The sequence below is a fragment of the Anomaloglossus baeobatrachus genome, chromosome 7 (assembly GCF_048569485.1).
Source record: "Anomaloglossus baeobatrachus isolate aAnoBae1 chromosome 7, aAnoBae1.hap1, whole genome shotgun sequence".
NCBI classification, from domain to species: Eukaryota; Metazoa; Chordata; class Amphibia; order Anura; family Aromobatidae; genus Anomaloglossus; species Anomaloglossus baeobatrachus.
Genome location: NC_134359.1, coordinates 305,622,291 through 305,643,920, shown reverse-complemented (window position 1 = coordinate 305,643,920; position 21,630 = coordinate 305,622,291). Strand labels below are relative to the sequence as shown.

Below are 21,630 nucleotides of genomic sequence, written 5' to 3'. Positions count from 1 at the left end.
TTGTCGTGTACCAGTTGCGTCAAGGCCTGCATTTTGTCCCGGAAGCGCATGACATACTCGATAACCGACACTCCAGGGGTGGCCAAATCCCCTTCCCAAGCCTCTTTCACCAGAGCCAGGGGGCCCCGCACACGTCGCCCGTACAGGAGCTCAAACGGTGAGAATCCTGTTGAGGCCTGTGGAACCTCCCGGTAAGCAAATAACAGGTGTGGGAGATACCGCTCCCAGTCACGCCCATGGGAGTCGACCAACATCTTAAGCATCTGCTTTAAGGTGACATTGAACCGCTCGCACAGGCCATTAGTCTGTGGATGGTACGGGCTGGCCACCAGATGTCGCACCTGGACTTGCTTACAGAGGGCCTCCATCAGCTGGGACATGAATTGGGTCCCCCGGTCAGTGAGCATTTCCTGGGGAAAACCCACTCGGGAGAAAATCTCCAGCAATGCGGTGGCCACCTTGTCAGCCCGAATGGACGACAAGGCCACTGCTTCTGGGTACCGGGTGGCATAGTCCACTACCGTCAGTAGGAAGCGTTTCCCGGAGCTGCTGGGGATGGCCAGCGGGCCGACCAGATCCACAGCCACCCTCCTGAAAGGCTCATCGATGATGGGCAGAGATACCAGTGGGGCTTTGGGGCGTGGCCCCGCCTTCCCCACTCTCTGACAGGTTTCACACGAACGGCAGTAGGCAGCCACATCGGCCCCCATTTTTGGCCAGTAGAAATGCTGGTTTAACCTGGCCTTGGTCTTAGCGATCCCTAGGTGTCCGGCCATCGGAATCTCATGTGCGATCCGCAACAACTCCGTCCGGAACGGATAGGGTACCACCAACTGTCGGTCCCTGGGCCACGCCTCCGGTGAACCCTGCTGGACCGTGGCCCGGTACAGCCGTCCTTGGTCCCAGACCACTCGCTCCGGGTCCGAGTCCGAGGGAGGCTGTGCCGCCTGCTCCTTAAGAGCTTTCAGGCTGTCGTCAGCTTCTAACGCTGCCTGAAACCCCTGACTAGATGTGGCCAGAATCGACGAGACTGTCACATCTTCAGTCAGTACCCCGGGACCTGTGTCCTGGCCTCCACCTGACTCGGCTGCCACTTGGTCAGAAGGGGAAGAGCTATCGGACCTCCGGGAGGCCCCTTGGCTTCCAGCACTCCCACTGCGGGTGACAGCGGCCACAGCCGCTGCGACCGTGGGTCGTGCCTGCTCCTCCTCCGTTCCTGACCAAGTCGCCGGTTCAGGCAGACCTACCTGGCTTCCTGACACCCCGGTTGTGGGGGAACCATGCACCGAGATCTTACCTGGGAGCACTTCCGCTCCTGGACCGGCCCCAATCTCACCTGCCTGTTCCCCTCCTGCAGCAACAGAACCCCGCTGTGAAATCTCTGGGGACCCCACATTTGCTGTGGTAGCCCCCACCCCACACACTGGTCCTCCCCCTGCAGCACCCTGCTCTCTGCTTATCCCTGCAGAGGGCAACAGATCCCAGCTCACAGGCTGGTTACTTGTAGAGGCATTGTCACACCTTTCTCTGACCCCCTCCCCTGTCACAGCTGCAGCTGTGTGTGTGTCTATGGTGTCTGTGCAAGCAGAAATATCAGAGTTCACTCCCTCCTCCCTTACATCATTCATAGATAACACATTAACATTGTCAGGAGTCATGTCAGTACTGGCTGAAGGTTCAGCCCTTGGTTGGGGCCCGAACTGGGAGGTTATCTGCCCCAAATCTGTCCCAAGTAGCACGTTTGCAGGGATCCGATCAGTTACCCCCACCTCCCTCACCCCTCGCCCTGCGCCCCAGTCCACATAAATGTCAGCAACAGGCAGCGCCGGGTCAGTGCCTCCAATCCCGGAGACAGCGAGGGTTTTTCCAGGGATCAAGTCTTGGGGGGACACCATCTCAGGCCGCACCAGAGTCACCTCCGAGGCGCTGTCTCGCAGTCCTATGGTCACAGACCGGCCGACGGTGACAGGTTGGAAGCTGTCCAGGGACCTACCACCACCCCCACCCACACAATACACCTTGGGCGGCCCTTGGGACGGGGACGGAGCCGGGGCCTTGGGACGCTGAGGGCACATGGCCTTGAAGTGTCCAGGTAGGTTGCACTGGTGGCACCGTCTTGGTTCTGCCACGGGCCTGGAGAGGGGAGTTGAGGGGGACACCCCCTGCAGTCTAGGGGCAGGTGGGGCAGTCGCAGAGTTCATCTTACCCCCTCTCCAGGTGCTGCTGGTGGCTGCTCTCCTGGCTTCAGGAGCCCGGTTGTTGGTGTAGTCATCGGCAAGGGCAGCTGTAGCCGTGGACCCCTTTGGCTTCTGGTCTCGGATGAACTGGCGGAGATCCTCAGGGCAGTTCCACAAGAGTTGCTCCGTGATGACCAAGTCCAGGATCTCTGGTCCGGTGGAAAGCTGCAGGCCTTGGGTCCAGTGGTCGGCAGCTCGGGCAAGTGCCCGCCGGTGGTCAGCCCAGGAGTCCTTTGGTCCCTTCTGTAGGCTCCGGAACTTCTTGCGGTAGGACTCTGGAGTGAGGTTGTACTGTTGGATCAGGGCCCGCTTGATGGTGTCGTAGCCCTGATCTGCCTCAGCAGGCAAGTCCCCAAGGATATCTAGGGCCTTACCCCTTAAACGGGGGGTCAGGTATTTGGCCCACTGGTCCTTGTCCAGATGGTGCTGCAAGCAAGTCCGTTCAAAAGCAGTCAAGAAAGAGTCCAAGTCTCCATCCTTCTCCAGCACTGGGAAGTCCTCAACACGGACCTTTGGAAGTTTGGTGTCTCGAAGGTCACATGTGGCTGATGAGGGCCGGAGCTGAGCTAGCTGCAGCTGGTAGTCACGGTCTGCCTGTCGCTCTCGCTCTTCACGCGCTGCCTGCCGCTCTCGCTCCGCAGCCTCACGCTCTGCGTGCCGCTCCGCCCTGCGCTCTGCCAGGAGTTCCTTGTAGCCCTTCTGGTCTCCAGCCTGGAGAAGGGCCATAGCCATTTGAAGAAGGCTATCCGAGCCTCCCAGGCTCGGTGGAATGGCACGTGGTGATCTGCGGCACGCTGCAGAGCTAGGCGATTCACTGTCCCTTTCAGAGCGGAGGGCTGGCATCTGGCTCGTTGAGGAACCTTGGGTGAGCTCCTCCTCATCTTGTCCAGCAGTGCCAGGTTGCGCAATGTCCTCGGCAGAACGGTTTTCTGGCGTCGAGCTCCTGGAGGACTCGTGGGCAACCTCCTCATTGCTGTCCACAGCACCGTCCTGCCTCTCTTCGGCTCCTGCCTTAGCATTGGCCAGTTGCATAGCTCTGCTCCTGGTGCCATCAGCCATTCTTGCAGACTTTTGGTCACTGACACAGAACTGACACCTGATGCCTCCACACACCTTACAGTATCTGCACTCTGACACTCTAGTGTTGAGCTAGTCTGAAGACCCCAGCAGCCACAGCTGCTGCAGGCAGTCTTTAGTGTCTGGGAGTATGGGTCTCACACTCACACACACTATTATCTCGATCCCACCGCTATGCCACCAATATGTCACAAACCACCGGGGGGTCACTCAGAAATCCCCCGCGCTGGCTACCAGTACGTCACAATCGGGGGGTAACAAGTGGGGGTCACCCCTCCTTTATACCTCCCGACCGACAGACAGAGCACGTGACGCGCTCTCTAGCGCCCCTCTTATAGTCAGGCCAATTATGGAATTGCCCGACCATAAGCAAGGAGGCCGCTATACTACTTATGCCGATTATTGAAGGGTCCCCGGTGAGAGTAAGGTATATATTCCCCCGACCTCCGCGGGCGGAATATATAAAATCTCCCCGAATCTCACTGGCCTCCCCACAATAATCCTTGGCACAATTCGCTGCCACCAACCGATTTACGGTAACTATTAGCCGAACACACAGACGTGGGATTCAAGATCGAGATAACAGAACAGCCCAAGATTAATTATATAATTTAATCAGCCTAAAGCACACTAGAAACTACAATATATACAATAGGGAATCTACAGAATATACATATGTCAGAGTACAGTTACAGATAAAGCATGGTTTACAGCAGGTATGCAATTCAATCAGTTACCTTGTGCGTCTGGCCACAGGGGGGCGCTGTAGACCAGGTTTCCAGGAACTCCCTCACAGGTCTTTCCCAACCAGGCCCCCGAGCAGAAGAACACTGGAAAATGGCCGAAGTAGGGTTATCAACCTGGGCAGATCCAGGTCCCCTCCTACCTTCGTGACCTCACAGGGAGCACTGCTCCACCCCTGGCTTGAGTTATGGACAATATCCCAACATGGAATATGGGCCATAACTTTGCCTGGGAGCGTCGTAGGCGGACGCCAACGCTCTCATTGTGACAGTTATGAATTTAGCTACAGAACGAGGGGACTCATGACCTGTCTGCCAGTTCCCCATTGGCTGATATCACGCCTGGGGCATTTCCCAATGTCCTGCCCCCATAAAAAGGGTGTGCCGGCATCGTCTGCATGCGGAGACACCATTTTTATGGTTGCCATATTTATCGGAAATATGGCTTGCGAGATATGAATCATTTTTTACTGGAGTCGTTCTGTCTGGCTATTTCCATAGCCTTGCTAACTAGCTAGCAGCTCCTACTACAGGGTGACGGCAGGGAGTCATCCTGTGTCCATTGTTCCCACACCACCTCATCTCCATATCACAGGACATGGCCAAGGAGGTGTAAATGGAACACTGAGAACAAGAAGGGAGGGGGCACTGCCAGGGAGTGATGAGGGATTATGACTGGAGTCATAATTCATCTTCATATCCCGGGATTTGCCTCACAGTGGCCATCCAGTGGCCAGTTTAGGAACTGCACCTGGGAAAAAAATTAGAGGCTGCCTAGTGATAGGAGTAGCCAGACAGTGAGCAGTTACAAACACTGGGGGAGTCAGGGAGAATATTCACAGAGGCAGAGACAAGGTTTAGTTATGGAGAGAATTGTGTAAAGAAACATTCAGAGACAATTGGCGGTGTGCAAGCCAGCAAAGAGCTAGGGTCAAGAATGGGGGTACGAGGTCCAGAAACAGTAATGTGGTATCCCACAAAGTGGCCATCTCCATGGGATACCAGAAATATTAAGTACTGTAGGATATTGTGAAAACCTGCTGACAGGCAGCACTCATAGGGTTAAGTTCCCCTGTGCAGTCAGCCAATGACTGCAGTGGTAGGAGTCCCATGCAGGGGGAGGAGCTGACTACGCGTGGAAGGCGAGGGTCGGCAGGGAGGCGGCAGTGGAGAGGAATTAGAGGGAGGTGACATCCTCCATTTTGTGAGGAGTTTTTCTAGCGCATCGCGAGAAGAAAAGCTTCCCCTCAGAGGTGTGCCTGTCGGGTGTGGTGAATTTACCACAGTATGTGCAGAAAACACTGACCCGCCATCACCTGTAAATAGTCATCTCCATCACCAGTAAAGAGACTGTTCAGCACCGAAGAGGAGTTGTTTTATGATTAAAGATTAACAACAACAATAACAACTATCACCACCATCAGACTCTGCCGTGTCCCACACGAGGTCACCACAGCTTGTGGCGTCACGAACTGGATGTTACCTCTGTGCCTCATATGCCCTGAAGAGAGGGGGAATACATACTATTGATATTGAAGGACATTGATGAGAAAATTACCTCAGGAAGCGCCAGTCTTTACTGCCTTAAGAGAATTTGTACTGCGCCACAGCTGTCGTTGCAAGAAGACACTGTACACAAACCAGTGGCTGCTTTATTTGGAAAAGTGACATCCTTTCCTCCTAAGCTGAAATTCCCTCCACTGCACCCCAACAAAGAGTGGAGAGGCGGGAAACAGCGAGGACGGTAAGAACTACTGCATTCACTACCCCTACGGGCTTGGTTGAATTCAGCTGTATGTCGTTCGGCTTGTGTAATTCTCCGGGAACCTTTCAGAGGCTTCTGGAATGCTGCTTGGGTCACAAGAATTTTGAAACTGTGCTGTTGTACTTAGATGATGTAATAATTTACTCCAAAAACTTATGAAGAACACCTCCAACATCTCACTGAAGTTTTTGAAGTCCTAGCCAAGCATGGCCTGAAAGTCAAACCATCCAAATGCCATCTACTAAAATCCAAGGTCCAGTACCTGGGATACATAGTTAGTGCGGAAGGAGTTATTCCAGATCCGGAGAAGAGTGCCGTAATAAAAGACTGGCCTATCCCAACCACCATTAGAGAAGTCCGCAGATTCCTCGCATTTGCCAGCTACTATAGGAGATTCATCAAAAAATTTAACCCGGATTGCTGCCCTCTTACAAGAGCTCCTAAAAGGACACCCGTGTCAGAAGATGTGCAAGAGCCCCTCCATTCAGTGAACACTAGAACTAGAACAGTCCTTCCAGGAACTTAAGGTGAAGTTAACCGAAACCCCGGTCCTTGCCTATCCAGACTACAACATCCTCTTCCATCTGTATACAGATGCCAGCCACCTGGGATTAGGCGCAGTGCTAGCCCAGGTCCAAGACAATAAAGAAAGAGTCATCGCCTATGCCAGCAGATCCCTCCGACCAACTGAAAGAAATGATCAGAACTACAGTTCATTTACGTTGGAATTCCTTGCACTAGTGTGGGCTGTCACAGACAAATTTATGCACAACTAAGCTGCAACTCCCTTCATTGCCTTCACCGACAACAACCCATCGCCCCGGTTACAGACTGCTAAATATAGAGGCCTTGAGCAGTGATGGGCCTCCTGCCTGGCCAACTACCAGTTTGTCCTGAAGTACAGAGCAGGTCAATCTAACACCAATGCTGATGCCCTATCCAGGCTGCCCACAACAGAAATACCCCGTTACGGCGAGGACGAGTGGGAAGAAGTGGAATGCCAGCCTTTTACTCATATGTCATTAGACAAAATGTGCAGAAAGTCCCAAAACCTCCTGTTTCTGAACCCAGCTCCAGACACTCAGCGAGCCATAATTGGGCTCAAATTCAAAAGAAAAGCCATACCTTCAGAACTTTATGGAAGTTGCTAGAATCTATACCACCAAAATTACCGGTGAACTACCGGCAATCCAATCCAGAACTTTGTCGATTATGGCGACAGAGAAAACGTCTACAGTACCACAAAGGAGTGTTAGTACGATGCGCTGTGAATCTCCACACTCATGAGAGAGTCTTCCAAATAGACATACCCAGACAAGATGCCAATCTCATTCTAGAGGCATATCCTGACAAGTCCGGACATTTTGGTTGCCGAAAGACTGAAATGACAATCCGAGAACGCTTCTATTGGATAGGAATGCGACAAGACATTGAGAAATGGTGCAGAGAATGCATCACGTGTACTCTACGTAGCCAAGAAGGTGTGGAACAAAGAGCTCTGCTTCATCCCATTGACACACATCATCCTCTGGAGCTTGAGGTCCTTGATCATGTCAAACTGCAACCCAGCCGTACTGTATACCTTTATGCTCTGACCATCGTCGACCACTACACTAAATTTGTTGTGGCCGTACCTGTCAGAGATCTGACTGCTCCAACCACTGCTGAGATGTTTTTAAAACACTTTGTGAGATCTTATGGATATCCTGAGCAGATTCTGACAGATCCAGGTCCAGCATTTGAGTCAGATTTATTCCAAGAACTGTGTGCTCTGTATGGCTGCAAGAAACTTCGCATAACCGCTTACCATCCCCAATGCAATGGCCTGTGTGAGAGGATGAACAGAACTTTGATTGACATGATAAAGAATGTTCCAGCCCAAGAAAGGAAAGAATGGCCAGAGGTACTGCAAGAGTTAACTTATACAACAATACCATTCACTGCTCCACTGGTTATACTCCATATTACTTGATGTTTGGTTTTCCAGGGAAACTGCCTGCAGACCTCCAGCTAAATGTTCAAGTAGAAGCTTACCATAATCCCCTTCCAGAGACATATTGGGTTGCAGACCACCAAAGACGTCTGAAAGAAGCTAATGCAATCGTGGAAGACCGCATGAAAGCTGTCCGCCAAAGGCAGGAGGATGATTTCAATGCTTCAGCCAAGGCCAAACCATTACAAGTTGGAGACAGAGTTTGGGTTAAATAGAACTGCCGCTCTCACAAGCTGGATGATCAGTGGGAATCCTGCCCTTACGTCATCAACAGTATATCGTTCCCAGGGGTGGAAGTGTACAAAATTGCCAGAGAAGATACTCAGCAAGAAAAGGTGGTTCATCGAAGCCAGATAAAAGCTTGCATTTCCCAGGAAGTTACAGTCCCTCCAGTTTATACCCCTGTTGCACCAGAGAAGGCTTCCAGGGCCTCCACCACCCCACTTGTTTGGCTTCATGCACCCTGTCTTCAGTTTACTATGCCAGCTCCTCCTTCTCCACTAGTGGGTGCTGACAAAATTCCTGCAGTAGGTTCTCAGGGGACGCCCTCTACAGTTGAGGAGTCAGGAGCACCATCCACCTATGAAGAGCCAGTACTTGCTCTACGGAGATCTGAACGAGCAACCAAGGGACAGTTACCTGCTCGTTACCGAAAATAATTGGTCGCTGCTTATCTGAACAGGAGAGACTTTGCATGTGTGGCTCCGATACATTTTCTGTGTAATAAGAGAGACTTTGGCGTATGAGAGCCTTATTACTGCTACACTGTGTCCTAGCCCTCCTAAAAACAGCTTGGTGCAGAAAGTTCCTTTATGGTCTGTGTGCCCTGACTGCACCCGGGGACCAAGCAAAGAGGTTATAGCGGGTTAGCCGTCATCCCGTTCCCCACCTAGTGGGGATTGTTCCTACAAGGATCTTCAAGACAAATGGACTCCTTTATTATGGTTACATGCTGTTTTACTTTGCATCCAGATGTTGTGGTTTTTTATGTGTTTTTTCCAGGTCTTCAAGAAGCCAAGAATAATTTAAGCAACAGTGTTCATTGAAATAATTTATTTGTATGCAAGTTGTTCCTTTCTGTTTTTCAGATGTGTATGTGTCGGGGACGACACTCTTCAAGAGGGGAGACGTGGTATCCCACAAAGTGGCCATCTCCATGGGATACCAGAAATACAGATATTTCCCAAAAATGTAATGTTCTATGTATATTAAGTACTGTAGGATATTGGAAAACCTGGTGACAGGCAGCACTCAGAGGGTTAAGTTTCCCTGTGCAGTCATCCAATGACTGAAGTGGTAGGAGTCCCATGCAGGGGAAAGGAACTAACTCCGACTACGCATGGAAGGAGAGGGTCGGCTGGTAGACGGCAGTTGAGAGGAAATAGAGGGAGTTGACGTCCTCCATTTTGTGAGTAGTTTTTCTAGCGCATTGCGACAAAAAAAGCTTCCCCTCAGAGGTCTGCCTGTCGGGTGTGGTGAATTTACCACAGTATGTGCGGAAAACACTGACCAGCTGTCACTTGTAAGTAGTTATCAATATCACCAGTAAAGAGACTTCATCACCGAAACAGAGTTGTTTTATGATTAAATGTTAACAACAACAATAACAACTATCACCACCATCAGACTCTGCCGTGTCCCACACGAGGTTACCACAGCAACATAGGACAGGACAGTGGGGTGCTCTATACCATCAATCTGAGTACCAGACCCCAACCTGGGTATCCTGGGTCACTACTGCGTCCAGCGGTACTAGTCCACTAGCGGACGACTGATGTAGACTTGGGCAAACAGATCGACATGGAGAAGATAAGTGATCAAACTCTGTCCCACCACAGTGCAGGTCAGTAAGAGCCATCAGTAAATAAGGCCTTCAGCGCTGGGTGCGACCATGGTTGAACAGGAATTTCTGACTTTACCAGGTGAACCGTGGTGTCAGCAAGTAAAGGAAAGGACGGTAGAAGAGCAGCAGTAGTATCAGGAGCCAAGAACACTCTTCGGGGGGAGTGTCTCTAGAAGTAAAGTGCTCCATGCCTGCAAAGTTCAGGTGTTGTGCCCGTAATGATGACTGAAGTGCTGTGCGTAACTGTTAGTAAAAGACTGATGAATAAGAAAACCGAATCTGTGTCCATCAATCCCCGGTGGGAGTCTCCTGGATTATTCGAGGACCAGGATAAAGGTTAGTCCACTCACCCAACCAGGATCCCCACCAACCACCCCTATATCATTGCTCTGTGGAAAGGACTGGGGCGCGGGCCAAAGTGAAAGAAGAGCCCCATCACAGCAGAAGGCCCAAGTCCAGGCCACGGCAAACGGCCCTCTACAAAAGGAATAGAAATAAGATCAAGACAAAGACATAAAAGAGATATATTGTACAGGGATATAAAGAAACAAAAGATATACAAGAACTGTGAAAAGAAAAGATTGGGAGGATGAGGACAGGACATGAAGGAGATACAAATAAGAAATATGTTAAAAAAGGGATGTAGAAGAAAAAAACGAAGATATTATTACAAAAAGGAGAGGAAAAGTGTCATTGTTTGATTTAGGGATTCGCTCTGGTGACCTCTTCCTCGTTGGTTCCTCTCTCTAGTGAGCTATAGTCCTTTCCCCTTGGTTCTTATGCTGATGGTTGCTATCACTTGTGTTTTTCCTTTCTGGGTTTTATCCTCTTCAGGTGTTTTCCATTGTCCTCTTTTGGTTTGTCCTGTCACAGCTTAGGTGGGGATACATATGTTCTCCCTTCCTTGCTGGCTATCTTTCAATGTGTTTCTGGGATTTCCAGCTCTTTATCTTAGGGGTTCGCCAGCTGAGGGTCTGCTGAGAGTCAGTGTGTTTTCCTTCCCAGCTTCTTATCCTTTCACCATATTTGAACCTGTTTCAGTTCACCTCACACTGGGTTTGTGTTTATTCCTGCACACCTTCCTTTCCCCTCGTCGGCAGTGTGTGGCAGCCTCCCCTTTGGGCCTTCAGGAGGCACGAGAAACCCCTCAATGGCCTATCAGGCGGTCAAGTAGGAGGTGGTGCTATTAATAGTGCGGCTAGGGCCTTATAGTCTGTACAGGGAACAATTGGGTGCGGCCGCCCCTTACCCTTTTCGTTACTTGTGTGTGTGAGAGATTTATGTTTATAAAAAAAGCAAAAAATATATACAAAAAAAGAGAAACAGAAGACGATGACAATTGTGATGAAATTGTGACGCCCTGGACCCCAGGGGTCACAGAATAACATCACACACATACACACCCCCTTCCCTGGTAGGAAACACCCGTCAAACAAAACCCTTGTTGCCCCCTCCAGGGTCTGATGTCCACACCAGGTGGGGCGGAGCCAGGCGGTTGGCCCCACCCACCGAGGAGTTCACAGGCCTGGAGGCGGGAAGTGGAGGGCAGTCTAGTGAGAGTGGTGAAGTGGAGGAGTTGAAGTGGAAGTGGAGACTGTGTGTGTCTGTGTTGGAGCCCAGGCACTGACAGCAAGGTCGGCAGACGTTGGTGGCCGTCTGCAGGAGTTAGTGGACGCCTGCGGAACCATAGGACCGGGGTTGGGCGGTGGCCCGCCGGTACCGAACCGGGGAGCGGATTGAAGCTAAGCACCAAGGCAGGGTACTCAGACCCCGACTAGGCTCGGAAGCCGCCATAACGGTCAAATTCTCTGATTGCGGTCTGGACCTCAGGGGTTCATTCCCAGCCAAGTCCCGTCAGAAGGCAACAGCCCAACCCGTCCGGATAAGAGCCACCGCCAACGGCCAGAGATCCAAGGGCCAGCGCCTGCGGGCAAAACGGGCTCTCCAGAGATGTACAAGCCGGGGAGCGGACCACCCGTGGGAATCCATAGGGGTCAAACACTTACACACAGGTGCAGGGAAAGACAGCCGCCATCAATCCGTCCGGGGAGAGTGAAGACGCCGCAGCCGACTGCGGGCCCCGTCCATCCAGCCGTTTGGTTTACTAGAGACTCTGTTATTGACTACCTGAGTGAGCACACCAGTGCCATCCGGCACAGCGCTGCACCGTATCGCTGCCACGCTGCCTCCCCGCATCGGCACCTGCACCTATCCCCTACCAATCCAACCCCCCAACCGGGGCCCCGGGACCAACATCCCCTACCCACGGAGGGGCCGACACCTCGGCTGCTCCCCGCCATCGCTCCCGGGAACCCCCGTCACCAGCAGCGGTGGTGCCTACCATCACCACAACCCCGTGGGTGGCGTCACAACCGACATCCCACCACCAAACCTTCCCCTTTTCACTAGTGGGCGAGGAGGCGCTGCTCGAGCCCCGGGTGCGGCCCCGTGCTCGAGCCACCGAGGAGCAGAAGCACTGGACCCGAGCGCCAGAGATTCCCCCAGGCGAGCGGGTTCCCCAGAAAACCCTCTCCGCCCGCGACAAAATCAAAGGTGTGTAAAGAGAATTAAACTGAGATTAAAAAAGGAACAAGATAAAAGTATGAAGATAAACCAAGAAGAAGAAGAGGGCAAGAGAAGAAGAAGTCAAAAGGAGCAGTACAAAAGAGAGAAAGAACCGCTAAGGAGGATTGTGTGAAAGACAAGATGAATACATAAAGTAATAGATGTACTGAGACGTAAAATAGGAAAGGAACAAAAATACAGGTGATAAAATAAAAAAGTAACCACAAGCCGGAATAAAAGAATAGAGAAGATGAAAATAAGCTACACTGCAGTCCACGGCCTCCTGACTCTGATGGGTCATACTCCGGCCTCTCACCTAGTTTAGTCCACAGCAGCTCCAGCTCCTGATGATACAGAGCATCTTTGACGTCGGTGAGACGTATCTTTCCATTTTTCACACTGTGATATAAAATTCCAAACTTAATCTTGAAGGCCACCTCTCGCAAAGCCTCCTCACTGCCGGAAACTTTACAACATTGAACGTCCTTGTATCCAAACTCCTCCGATGTGAGGAGCTTCTCCAACCAAAAGTAGTCACGCTCCTCCGATTTAGAGAAGATGCCAACGGTGGATCTTATCAAAACTGGTGAGGCCTAAACAAAATCCAGAAAATTCCGTTAAAAATATCTAATTATTTTTACAAAAACATTCAAATAGTGCAATGACATTAATATCATGCAATGAAGAGAATCCAGGGCACTGATCCACATCCAGTATAGCGGAAAATAAACAGCTCCTCAATATCAGCTGAAAAGACCTTGCTCTGCGGTGCCACTGGTGCAGCCAGATTTATGACATGTAAGCAGTAGAGAAAAAATACCAGGCACTCACCAGAGCTTGCTTGTGTAAAAGGGCTGGTGGGGAGGGAAAGGACGCAGGCACGTCCACCGACTCGTTGGTCGTTGGACGTGCCTGCGTCCTTTCCCTCCCCACCAGCCCTTTTACACATGAAAGCCCCAACGATTGAATAAATCACAAAACTGCACAAGCAAGCTCTGGTGAGTGCCTGGTATTTTTTCTCTACTGCTTACATGACATTAATATCATGGTGAAGAGAAGAGGCATCACCTGAACATGAACATCATCACGTGAGAATAAAGAATCAACAAATACGTGTCCATCGAGAGAGGACAGCGCTAACTCCTACTCAGCCATCAACCCTACAAAGCCGACAGAAATGTATCACTTACCCGTCCCACCAAGGAAGATGTCAGCTCTTCAGGAGGCATGTAAGATGGATAAACTGATCGGTCCAAAGATGGATAAGAACCAGGACCTCCCTGCAAAAAAATAACAAGATTATTACTTCATATCACCATATAAATATTACCCCGGGTCTATAACAGAAGTATCATAGATGACATATTACCCCGGGTCTATACCAGATGTATTATAGATGACATATTACCATTGGTCTATACCGGATGTATCATAGATGATATATTACCCCCGGTCTATACCGGATGTATCATAGATGACATATTACCCCGGGTCTATACTGGATGTATCATAGAAGACATATTACCCCGGGTCGATACCTGATGTATCATAGATGATATATTACCCCCGGTCTATACCGGATGTATCATAGATGACATATTACCCCGGGTCTATACTGGATGTATCATAGATGACATGTTACCACGGGTCTATACTGGATGTATCATAGAAGACATATTACCCCGGTCTATACCGGATGTATCATAGATGATATATTACCCCGAGTCTATACCGGATGTATCATAGATGACCTATTACCCCGGGTCTATACCGGATGTATCATAGATGACATATTACCCCAGGTTTATACCAGATGTATCATAGATGACATATTACCCCGGGTCTATACTGGATGTATCATAGATGACATATTACCCCGGGTCTATACCAGATGTATCATAGATGACATATTACCCCGGGTCTATACCGAATGTATCATAGATGACATATTACTCCTAGACTATACCGGATGTATCATAGATGACATATTACCCCAGGTCTATACCGGATGTATCATAGATGACATATTACTCCGGGTCTATACCGGATGTATCATAGATGACATATTACCCCGGGTCTATACCGGATGTATCATAGATGACATATTACCCCGGGTCTATACCGGATGTATCATAGATGACATATTACCCCGGGTCTATACCGGATGTATCATTGATGACATATTACCCCGGGTCTATACCAGATGTATCATAGATGACATATTACCCCGGGTCTATACCGGATGTATCATAGATGACATATTACCCCGGGTCTATACCGGATGTATCATAGATGACATATTACCCTTGGTCTATACCGGATGTATCATAGATAACATATTACTCCTAGTCTATACCGGATGTATCATAAATGACATATTACCCCGGGTCTATACAAGATGTATCCTAGATGACATATTACCCCGGGTCTATACCGGATGTATCTTAGATGACATATTACCCCAGGTCTATACCGGATGTATCATTGATGACATATTACCCCGGGTCTATACCGGATGTATCATAGATAACATATTACCCCGGGTCTATACCGGATGTATCTTAGATGACATATTACCCCTGGGTCTATACCGGATGTATCATAGATGACATATTACCCCGGGTCTATGCCGGATGTATCATAGATGACATATTACCCCGGGTCTATACTGGATGTATCATAGATGACATATTACCCCAGGTCTATACCAGATGTATCATAGATGACATATTACCCCGGGTCTATACCGGATGTATCATAGAAGACATATTACCCCGGTCTATACCAGATGTATCATAGATAACATATTACCCCGGGTCTATACTGGATGTATCATAGATGACATACTACCCCAGGTCTATACCGGATGTATCATAGATGACATATTACCCCGGGTCTATACTGGATGTATCATAGATGATATATTACCCCGGGTCTATACTGGATGTATCATAGATGACATATTACCCCGGGTCTATACTGGATGTATCATAGATGATATATTACCCCGGGTCTATGCCGGATGTATCATAGATGACATATTACCCCCGGGTCTATACTGGATGTATCATAGATGACATACTACCCCAGGTCTATACCGGATGTATCATTGATGACATATTACCCCGGGTCTATACCGGATGTATCATAGATGACATATTACCCCAGGTCTATACCAGATGTATCATAGATGACATATTACCCCGGGTCTATACCGGATGTATCATAGAAGACATATTACCCCGGTCTATACCAGATGTATCATAGATAACATATTACCCCGGGTCGATACCTGATGTATCATAGATGATATATTACCCCGGGTCTATACCGGATGTATCATAGATGACATATTACCCCGGGTCTATACTGGATGTATCATAGAAGACATATTACCCCGGTCTATACCAGATGTATCATAGATGACATATTACCCCGGGTCTATACCGGATGTATCATAGAAGACATATTACCCCGGGTCTATACCGGATGTATCATAGATAACATATTACCCCGGGTCTATACCAGATGTATCATAGATGACATATTACCCCGGGTCTATACCGGATGTATCATAGAAGACATATTACCCCGGGTCGATACCAGATGTATCATAGAAGACATATTACCCCGGGTCTATACCGGATGTATCATAGAAGACATATTACCCCGGGTCTATACCGGATGTATCATAGAAGACATACTACCCCGGGTCTATGCCGGATGTATCATAGAAGACATACTACCCCGGGTCTATACCGGATGTATCATAGATAACATATTACCCCGGGTCTATACCGGATGTATCATAGATAACATATTACCCCGGGTCTATACCGGATGTATCATAGATAACATATTACCCCGGGTCTATACCGGATGTATCATAGAAGACATACTACCCCGGGTCTATACCGGATGTATCATAGATGACATATTACCCCGGGTCTATACCAGATGTATCATAGATAACATATTACCCCGGGTCTATACCGGATGTATCATAGAAGACATACTACCCCGGGTCTATACCGGATGTATCATAGATAACATATTACCCCGGGTCTATACCGGATGTATCATAGATAACATATTACCCCGGGTCTATACCGGATGTATCATAGATAACATATTACCCCGGGTCTATACCGGATGTATCATAGATAACATATTACCCCGGGTCTATACCGGATGTATCATAGATAACATATTACCCCGGGTCTATACCGGATGTATCATAGAAGACATACTACCCCGGGTCTATACCGGATGTATCATAGATGACATATTACCCCGGGTCTATACCAGATGTATCATAGATAACATATTACCCCGGGTCTATACCGGATGTATCATAGAAGACATACTACCCCGGGTCTATACCGGATGTATCATAGATAACATATTACCCCGGGTCTATACCGGATGTATCATAGATAACATATTACCCCGGGTCTATACCGGATAACGTATATTACCTCAGTTTCTCTTTGGCTGTATTTGTATGTGGACATATTGCTCTCATCTTCATACGGTGAGTATATTGTTGCATGTTGCGAGTTTCCACCTGTAAAAGAACAGGATGTTCTTTTTGTCATTCATAATATTTTAATAGTTCTCTTATTTCAGCTTTAAAATATTTTCTGAAAATTTATACAGACAAATCATTTTCTTCTAATCCTGAGATGATCTTTCATATAAAATGTGGTGCACCGGGGAACGATTTCTCTCCGTAACTTGATCTTCAGACGGTCCAGTAGATAACCCGACCGGCGAAACCTGTTATTTCAGGGGAACCTTAAGATGATTTGGGTTCTGATATTTTAAATAAATCATAGATTTTCACAATGTATCAATTCTGTATTGTGTTAGTGTGTAACAGTCCTATTTTCTAGAGTCCCATTGAAGTACATGGGAAGGAGTTACGTACAAAATACAGTGTAATAAGAGGTTTTGTTTCATACCTGAAAGTTTACGAAAACAATTTAGGATCTTGGATTTTGCGGATTGTCCCATGTTAGCAGTCTTGTCCTCATATGAGATGAGGATCAGGTCACTGGCGTAATTGGCAATTGCCGGCTGCGTGAACAGGATTTGGTTCCTTTTCTCATTCCCGGAGTCCTCCAGATCATCAATTACCACAATTGTATTCTTCTTCCCTATAAATCACCGGCTGGATTAGTGATCTACTACTGAGGATCCATTTCTTCATTACATTTGATTACATATTGATGATATAGATCTACATATAGGAGGACACATGTCTGCATCAGAATCATTAAGGAATAACGTTTGGAACTCCATTCTATGTCTGAACTGGGTGCAAAAAACCTAAAAAACATCACTATGGGGAGATAAGGTATGCACACCAGTGACTATGTAAGGGGAATACATGGAATAGCAGAAACTGCTGTGTGAATACTGACATGAAAAATCCAATAGCTATATGTAAGAATGAAATGTGAAAAATGGAACCTGCATTACTGCCATGAATATATGAATAAAGAGAAATTTAGCTACTGAATTGATCAATGCAGAAGAGCCCCAACACTACGCCAAAGTATTTCTCTACGTTGGGGTCCCTAGCTTGTGTGTGTCCTCTCATGCAGTTAAAAAACTTACCGTGTATGGGACGCTGAGACCCAGGCTATATATGCGTATAATGTGGATTGGCAATAGGTGTGTATGGGGAGGGTTCACAAACGAAAAAACTACTAACATTAAGGAATAACGTTTGGAACTCCATTCTAAGTCTGAACTGGGTGCAAAAAACCTAAAAAACGTCACTATGGGGAGATAAGGTATGCACACCAGTGACTATGGAAGGGGAATACATGGAATAGCAGAAACTGCTGTGTGAATACTGACATGAAAAATTCAATAGCTATTTGTAAGAATGAAATGTGAAAAATGGAACCTGCATTACTGCCATGAATATATGAATAAAGAGAAATGTAGCTACTGAATTGATCAATGCAGAAGAGCCCCAACACTACGCCAAAGTATTTCTCTACGTTGGGGTCCCTAGCTAATGTGTGTCCTCTCATGCAGTTAAAAAACTTACCGTGTATGGGACGCTGAGACCCAGGCTATATATGCGTATAATGTGGATTGGCAATAGGTGTGTATGGGGAGGGTTTTTTGCACCCAGTTCAGACATAGAATGGAGTTCCAAACGTTATTCCTTAATGTTAGTAGTTTTTCGTTTGTGAACCCTCCCCATACACACCTATTGCCAATCCACATTATACGCATATATAGCCTGGGTCTCAGCGTCCCATACACGGTAAGTTTTTTAACTGCATGAGAGGACACACATAAGCTAGGGACCCCAACGTAGAGAAATACTTTGGCGTAGTGTTGGGGCTCTTCTGCATTGATCAATTCAGTAGCTAAATTTCTCTTTATTCATATATTCATGGCAGTAATGCAGGTTCCATTTTTCACATTTCATTCTTACAAATAGCTATTGAATTTTTCATGTCAGTATTCACACAGCAGTTTCTGCTATTTCATGTATTCCCCTTCCATAGTCACTGGTGTGCATACTGCATCAGAATCATGTGATGGCCCTCAAAAGAGATGGGTTGATCCCCCAATAGTCATATTTATGGGTAAAATATAACCTGTATCTTTCCCTGCCATTTTCTGTAGGTAAGGTGAGGATCTACACCCAGGCTTATATGTTTTATAAACTAAGCAGCTTTGTGTTAGTAAAGATTTAGATCAATACTAATGTCTACGATCATTTCTGCAGTTACCTAATTAACGGGGCTAAATTCTGCTCTAACCCCAACGCTAACCCCAGCTCTAACCCTAGCTCTTACTCCAGCTCTAACCCATTCTTAACCTTAACCCCAGCTCTAACCCATTCTTAACCTTAACCCCACACCTAGCCTAAGCCTTGTGGTGAGCGCTGCTCCTCAGGACGATGGTTTTTGAAGTCGTCATTTTCTGGGGGTTTCTCTCACCCAGAGTCATGGACAGTTGCTGCAGCTCCTCATCGTACAGACTGTCGGTCACGTCAGTGACGTTGACTCTGCCCTTTTTCTTGGTGTGGTAGAGGATCCCGAATGTGCAGTGTGACAGGTCCTCACTCATCTGCTGGTATCCATTGTTGGAGATGAAACACGGCCTGACCGATAGGACGTGGTCTCTGAAGTCGTCAGTTGACAGCAAACCCTTCAACCAGGCGTAGTCTCTGTCCGCTGAACTGGAGAAAATCCCAACGCTATATTTTGTGCCAAACACAACCTTGAAAGGAGAAACATATTACAATATTAGCGAGTAACTAACACAGGATTACAGACTACGCAAGACTCTGTGACTTTACTAAGGTGAAACAATTCCACGCCTCAAGCTTCATCATGGTATCACGAGGTAACTGTTAGGATAGCGAGGAACAGGGGATCCTATGCCGTCTCTCATACTAGGGGACCATTGGCTGTCCCATACTTCAGGGTTACTCTTGATGGTGGAGATGCCTCTGTCCTGTTCCTGACTATTCTCCTGTCTAGTACTACTCTAATATCCCCTCCCACCAGGGAAAAACAGGCCAGGAGTGTGATGGAAAACAGATAAAGACAGACAATGGAAAACCATAGCTTTGACACACTGCACACACACAGGAATAGACAATGAGATACTCAGGAGTAAAGCAAGAGCAAGAAGGTAACAACAAAAAGGCAACAAGGTTTAACACCACAACTGCACATAGCAAGAAGTAAAATAGCCACCAGATAGTCTGGATCACAACACTTCACTAGACCGGCTAAGATAAACTATAGCTGGAATAGGTGGAAGGATCCAGGCAGGATATATAGGTGAGCAGATGTGATTGGCTCGCCCACAGCATGTGATTAAAAGAGACTAACAAGCAGACTAGCAGCCTTCTTATGAAGTACCACTCTACAGGCATCAGAGAAAGTATCGGATGGAGTGTCAGAATCTATAGTTTGAACAGACTCCTATGCCGCCATGACAGTTGGCGAAGTTTGTAAAAATCTCCGTGCGACACATAGAGGATACACCAATATTTTATATCTACCTGCTGGGAAATGGCGGCCTGATTACCTGTGGAGTGAAAAGAAATTCGAGTAAAGAAATGCAGGCAGAATGGTCATAATACGACTAATGTTATTATCACTGTTGTTACTGTCTATCTACGAGATACTAGACCCTGCACTGGTCTATCAGGCTATGTGCAAGCCGAGCTTCTTGAGATGGTCAAAACCAACAAGTTTTTCAAGTTGAAACTGTTTTCGAAAGCGTTCCTTCTCTGGGAAGTTTTTGGAGTTTTTTATTTCTTGAGTTGGTGTTTCAAAACTTTTTGAATAGTTTTGTAATAGTTTATTTTTTTCCTGAAGAGTTGTTTGCAGCCTTCTGATTGGATAGTGATTAGTTTAGAGCCAATTCCATCAAGAGATACTTGGAAGGAGAAACTCGCACGTTCTTTTCTTCCAACAGTTTTTTCCAAAAATAGAAATGGGAAACAATGTTCCAAAAAATGAAAATATGAAGAGGGACGTGCGTTTACAATGGAAATAAATAAGTGTTTTTAATAGATTATTCAGGTGGGCTTTTTGAGGGGATCAGTTAAAAATAAAAAAATCTTCACCTGCCATATTCTTACTATATTCGCTGCAAAAGTGATAAAAAGTCCACATTCTGCAACCACCGGGATTCTTCACTTCCTGATAAATCCACAAATGACAACTTTTAATTTTTTGTTTCGAAACTTATCTCAAATCCATGAAGGGAAAATATTCAGATGGAATTTTTGAGTTGTTCACGTCACTAACGATAAATATTTTAATTAGTTGTCTTTGTGTTGGATTTTCATCTTGAGCGAGTTTTATCCTTTTTTTTCCATTGTTACAATAAACATCTCGGTTGTTAATAAGGATAAAGTTAAGAATCCTCCCATGAAGTTTTTTTTTACATATACACGTAATGTAGTTTCAATGTCTTAATATGTGCGAAGCTCCCACCTTCCAGCGTCCATAGCGGTTGGATAGAAGGCCGCATGTCTCTCCCCTTCCAGCGTCCATAGTGGTTGGATAGGAGGCCGCATGTCTCTCCCCTTCCAGCGTCCATAGCGGTTCGATAGGAGGCCGCATGTCTCTCCCCTTCCAGCGTCCATAGTGGTTGGATAGGAGGCCGCATGTCTCTCCCCTTCCAGCGTCCATAGCGGTTGGATAGGAGGCCGCATGTCTCTCCCCTTCCAGCGTCCATAGCGGTTGGATAGGAGGCCACATGTCTCTCCCCTTCCAGCGTCCATAGCGGTTGGATAGGAGGCCACATGTCTCTCCCCTTCCGGCATCCCCAGTGATTGGACGGGAGGCCACAAATCTCTCCCCTTCTGGGGTCCCCAGCAGCTGGACAGGAGCCCACAAATCTTTTACCTT

The 21,630-nt window shown here is 47.5% G+C and overlaps 1 protein-coding gene across 2 annotated transcripts in view; it reads right to left on the bottom strand.

The window, feature by feature from the left end:
* LOC142246575 (uncharacterized) overlaps positions 1 to 21,630 on the bottom strand; it is a 55,347-nt gene that overhangs the window by 5,312 nt on the left and 28,405 nt on the right. For both annotated transcript variants that reach the window (XM_075319640.1, XM_075319641.1), the window contains exons 6-11: positions 20,271 to 20,296; positions 19,195 to 19,477; positions 17,188 to 17,382; positions 16,702 to 16,790; positions 13,414 to 13,503; positions 12,540 to 12,816 (exon numbers count right to left, since the gene is read on the bottom strand). In XM_075319640.1, coding sequence (XP_075175755.1) covers positions 12,540 to 12,816; positions 13,414 to 13,503; positions 16,702 to 16,790; positions 17,188 to 17,382; positions 19,195 to 19,477; positions 20,271 to 20,296 — 960 coding nt within the window. The remainder of the gene's footprint in view (positions 1 to 12,539; positions 12,817 to 13,413; positions 13,504 to 16,701; positions 16,791 to 17,187; positions 17,383 to 19,194; positions 19,478 to 20,270; positions 20,297 to 21,630) is intronic.